Source organism: Octodon degus, unplaced genomic scaffold, assembly GCF_000260255.1.
Source record: "Octodon degus isolate 3935 unplaced genomic scaffold, OctDeg1.0 scaffold00008, whole genome shotgun sequence".
NCBI lineage: Eukaryota > Metazoa > Chordata > Mammalia > Rodentia > Octodontidae > Octodon > Octodon degus.
The window spans coordinates 24,548,272-24,552,591 of record NW_004524584.1 but is presented as its reverse complement, the minus strand read 5'-3'; the positions used below and the strand labels follow the sequence as shown (position 1 = coordinate 24,552,591).

General features: G+C 38.1%; 1 protein-coding gene across 1 annotated transcript in view; it reads left to right on the top strand.

Annotated features, from left to right (window-relative positions):
• Positions 1–4,320, top strand: part of Fastkd3 (FAST kinase domains 3) — a 20,139-nt gene that overhangs the window by 5,293 nt on the left and 10,526 nt on the right. Inside the window, exons 3-4 of the mRNA XM_023704898.1 lie at positions 1,813–1,882; positions 2,215–2,329. Of these exons, the coding sequence (XP_023560666.1) occupies positions 1,813–1,882; positions 2,215–2,329 (185 nt within the window). The remainder of the gene's footprint in view (positions 1–1,812; positions 1,883–2,214; positions 2,330–4,320) is intronic.

Sequence of the window (4,320 nt, the reverse complement as noted above, 5' to 3'; positions counted from 1 at the left end):
TAGTGAGGCCCTGAACACCCTGTAGACCCTGCACCAAACACATTAAAAACAAAAAACAAAAACCTTTAGTTTGGGATACGTATAGTCCTTGAAGCATTTGTAATAGTTCCAAAAGTGTGTTTAAACTAGGAGTGATCTTACACGTTTCTTCTCTCTTTCCCTCTACCTCTCCCTCACTATCCCTCTTCCTTCTGCTTCCCTTCCTCTTTCCTTCCTTCTGTTATGGTGACCAATCTCTTTTTTTCCAAATACTTTTAGAAGATTTTGAAATTTACTAAGAATGCTTTATATTGGCATTTTGAAAAAGTGATCTGCCGGGAATATATCTCAGTAGCATAAGTGCCTGCCTTTCAAGTGCAAGGTCCTGAGTTCTATTCCCTGTGCTGCAAAAAAAAAAAAAAAGTACAAGGGTCAAGATCGTGGTAACATGGAAATAGGAAAAGCCTTTTCTGATACATCAGTCTAAAAGCCCGACGTGTGGTGACAAAATGATCTGCCCTAACTGAAGTAATTTTGTACCAAACTTTTATGCCCCTGTATCCTTCCATTTATTCTCTGACTTTGTATCTGATTTTTGTTTTTCCTACTTGTTTGTATGGTTTTCAGGGTCCAAAGCTTTTACCTAGGTTCCAAGTGAAATCATTTCTTACTCCGTGCTGTTCCCTGGAGACCCCGCTGGATTCTCACCTTTATAAACGTGTAATGAGTGCACTGATTGAGCTTTTAGGAGCAAAAACCTATTTTTCTTCAAGAGTGTTAACACCTTACTGTTACACCATAGGTGAGTGGTGTGGGGAGCGATGTCGTTTTGAACAGAAGCGTTGGGTCCTCTGCAGGCTCACTGGGGCTTTAGGAGCCGGCGGAGGCCCTGGAAATGCCGATGGAATCGTGCCTTCCTCCAGGCCGCCGAAGGAGTGCTGATCAGGAGGGTTTGCGTCTCGTATCAGCACAGAGTGGAGTCTGTCCTCGGCATACATTTTAACCTTTTCGTACTTGTTTTCTCATCTATAAAATGAAAGAAAGAATGATGGCCGCAAAGATTAAAGGAGTAAATGAATTACGAATCCCTGGACCCTAGTGAATGCTCAGTAAATGTGAGCTGCTGTTGTCGTCTAGGCCTGCGCTGTGCAGACACTGTAGCCTCCGTACAGTGGCTATTCAAAGTTAAAGTCCAAAATTCATTTCTCATTCGCACTTGGCTGTATTTCAAGGTGGCGGCCACATGTGTGTGGCTCGTGACTACCCTACCAGGTAGCTGTTGTAAATGTGCTGCAGGTGCTTACCAGACTCCGTGTCCTTCCGGCCCTTCAGTCCTCGCAGACTGATGAGTAAAGAGAATCACGTCCTGCAGGATGGTAGCTCGCAGGCGTCGGTGGTCACATCTCGCTCACTGCACTGCCTAGCAAAGAACAGCAGCCAGGCAGGGCAGGCTGCGGGGGCTGCGGACCCCGTGTTGGAGCCCAGCGTGCTTTGCCTACCCCGGGACACTGCAAGCCAGCTGCGCGGTGTGAGTTGCTTAAATGCTTTGCTTCTCTCTGAACTGCCAGAGCTCCTCCACTGTTCCGGAGGAGGAAGGGGGTGCACAGGTCCTTGGGGGACCAGCTCTTTACTTGGGACTGTCGAGCCTCCTTATGCAAGGCCGACTTGGTTGGTCATCAGACTAACGGAGTCACTGCCCTCATGTTGTCTGGCTGTGGTTGTTGCTTTGCAGCCCTCACGCACTGATACGTGCTTGTGGAAGAGAGTACAAGGCGTGCCGAAGAGTGTGGTGCGGGTCTCACAGGGAGGATTTTTCCTTTCTTCTCTCACCAGATGTTGAAATTAAATTAGATGAAGCAGGATTTGTGTTACCATTTACCGTTAAGGAAGATGTCCATAAAAGGTACAGTAGGCCGTGGCTTATCCTGTTCCAAGACTTGTTAAAGTTAAGCAACAGCTTTCTTAGCACAGTGAGAAAGTAGACATGATTCTGGAGATTGAAAATGCTTTTCAGTGTATAATTTTTATGCATGTTTGTAATGTTTTATAAACATTAATATTAATAAAGTTGAATAATTTTTCAATAGATTCAAGGGTAACCTACTTATGATTTATTTTAAAATTATGCTAGCACATCAGCCTAGCCAAATCCCAAGTAAATTCTAGCAGTGACAGTATTTAAATTGTAATTTTGAATTCTGTCCCAAATTTTCTTTCTCCATTTTGACTTCTCAGGATAGCGCTGTGCCTTGATGGGCCAAGTAGATTTTGCTCTAATAGCCGTCACTTGCTAGGAAAAGAAGCTGTGAAGCAGAGACACCTGCGGTTACTGGGCTATCGCGTCGTTCAGGTAAGTCAAATTGTGAGCTAAAGAAAGTTGGGGTTTTAATTTAATAAAATAGTTGTTTAGGTCGACTATCACTTTTTTGGGGTCCAAAAACAGTTCCCACTTCAGCTTTGCCTTTTACTGGGTACTGTTAATTTTTTTTTTCTTTCTTTCATTTGTAATGTTCTTTATTCTCATTACAAAGAGGTATAAACAGAAACGAGAAGAAACTACGGGCAACATTATAGCACAGGACAAACTAATATTTTGAGATTTTATTTAAGACACTGTTATGTTTAAACAAAAAAGACAAAAAATATTAACATATAAGGAATAAAACAAAGACCTTCAAATAGCATCTCTGGTATACAGACTCCATATGGGATAGGAATTTAGAGACAGTGAGGTAGATTTTACTCTCCTAAGAACAGAGTTGCTAACAGAACTGGGGATTCAAAAATAAAGAACTCTTGTACTAATAAATTTAAAAAACCTAAAAATACACCTAAAAAAATACTCTTTTAAAACTGATTTTACAGTGAACTTTCTAACACATGACATTTCTTGATTTTGTAGTTTAAATTACTACTTAAAACACATTTTGACATACATAGACCAGAAATCATGATACTTAGAAGACTATAATTCAGTTAGAAAAACAAACCACATAGCAATTAATATACGAAAAGATGATCAGTCTCACTAGTAATAAAATGAAAACATAAAGTTGCTCTCGGTTTAGCACATTGAAAGGATTTTATGTCTATCAGTGACAAGCATTTAGAGAAATGCAGTATTAGTGGGAGTTTCCACATGATTTCACATACATTAAAAAAAGCACATGGGCCGGGGAGATGGCTCAGTGGAGTAAGCGCTTCCCTGGCAAGCGCAAGGGCCTGAGTTCAATCCCCGGTTCCGCCAAAAAAAATAAAATTAAAAAAGGAAAGCACATTCTTTTATTAAAAACTTTCACTGAAGTACAACACAGAAGCAGGAAGATATACAGTCATGAGGTACAAGTCAGCAAATGTCACAAATAGAAGGCCTGTGTAACCAACATCATTACTGACAAAAAGCGTAACGAGTATTCTAAACAAAGCATTTCCTTCGTGTTCCCCACTCGTATCACTTCTTTCCCCTATGAGGAAACCAATTTTCTCACTTCTAATGCCATGCAGTAATTCTGCTTGCTTGTGAACTTTAATAATATGGAATCAGACAATATGGATTTTTTTTATTTTTATTTTTTAACTCATTAACTTTATTGAAAATCAGTAATTATATAGCAAATTAAAAATTGTAGACAAATATTGAAATGTGAAAGATATAAGATGTAGACAGAATGAATTTTAGAGAAATATTTCTGAAATGAATACATAATATGAGATTAGTAATAGATTGTACATTGTAAAAAGTTATTTATAAACTAATGAATATGACATTAAAAATTGCCTGAAATAAACATGAAGAAGAAAGAGTCATATAATACAGATCAGTCATATAATAGTTCACTATGTGCCAAAATCAGGAAACTTACATTCATATAATTAGAAGTCTCAAAGTAGAATGGGGTAAACAATAAATATTTAAAGATTTAAAATTTATGGGACTGGGGAGATGGCTCAGTGGAATAAGTGCTTCCCTGGCAAGCTCAAGAGCCTGAGTTCAATCCCCAGTTCCACCAAAAAAAAAAAAAAAAGACTTAAAATTTCTGAATTTAGTTAAAATTATTGCACCACATTGCTGAGAAAAAATGAACCTTTTGCAAAAGAAATATTAATAAAATCATATTAAGATACACAAAAATGAAATTGTCCAAAACTAATTATAAAGAAAAAAATCATTAAAGCATATACATAGAAAAAAAATATTAGCTATGGAAGAGCAAAATTAAATATCTTATTTAATTTCCACATTATTTATTTCAATGTATTTTCCACATTAGAAAAAAAGAAGAGCAAGTAGGTCAGAAACTAGACTTATTTATTCAAAGGACTGAAAACAAAAAAAGATCT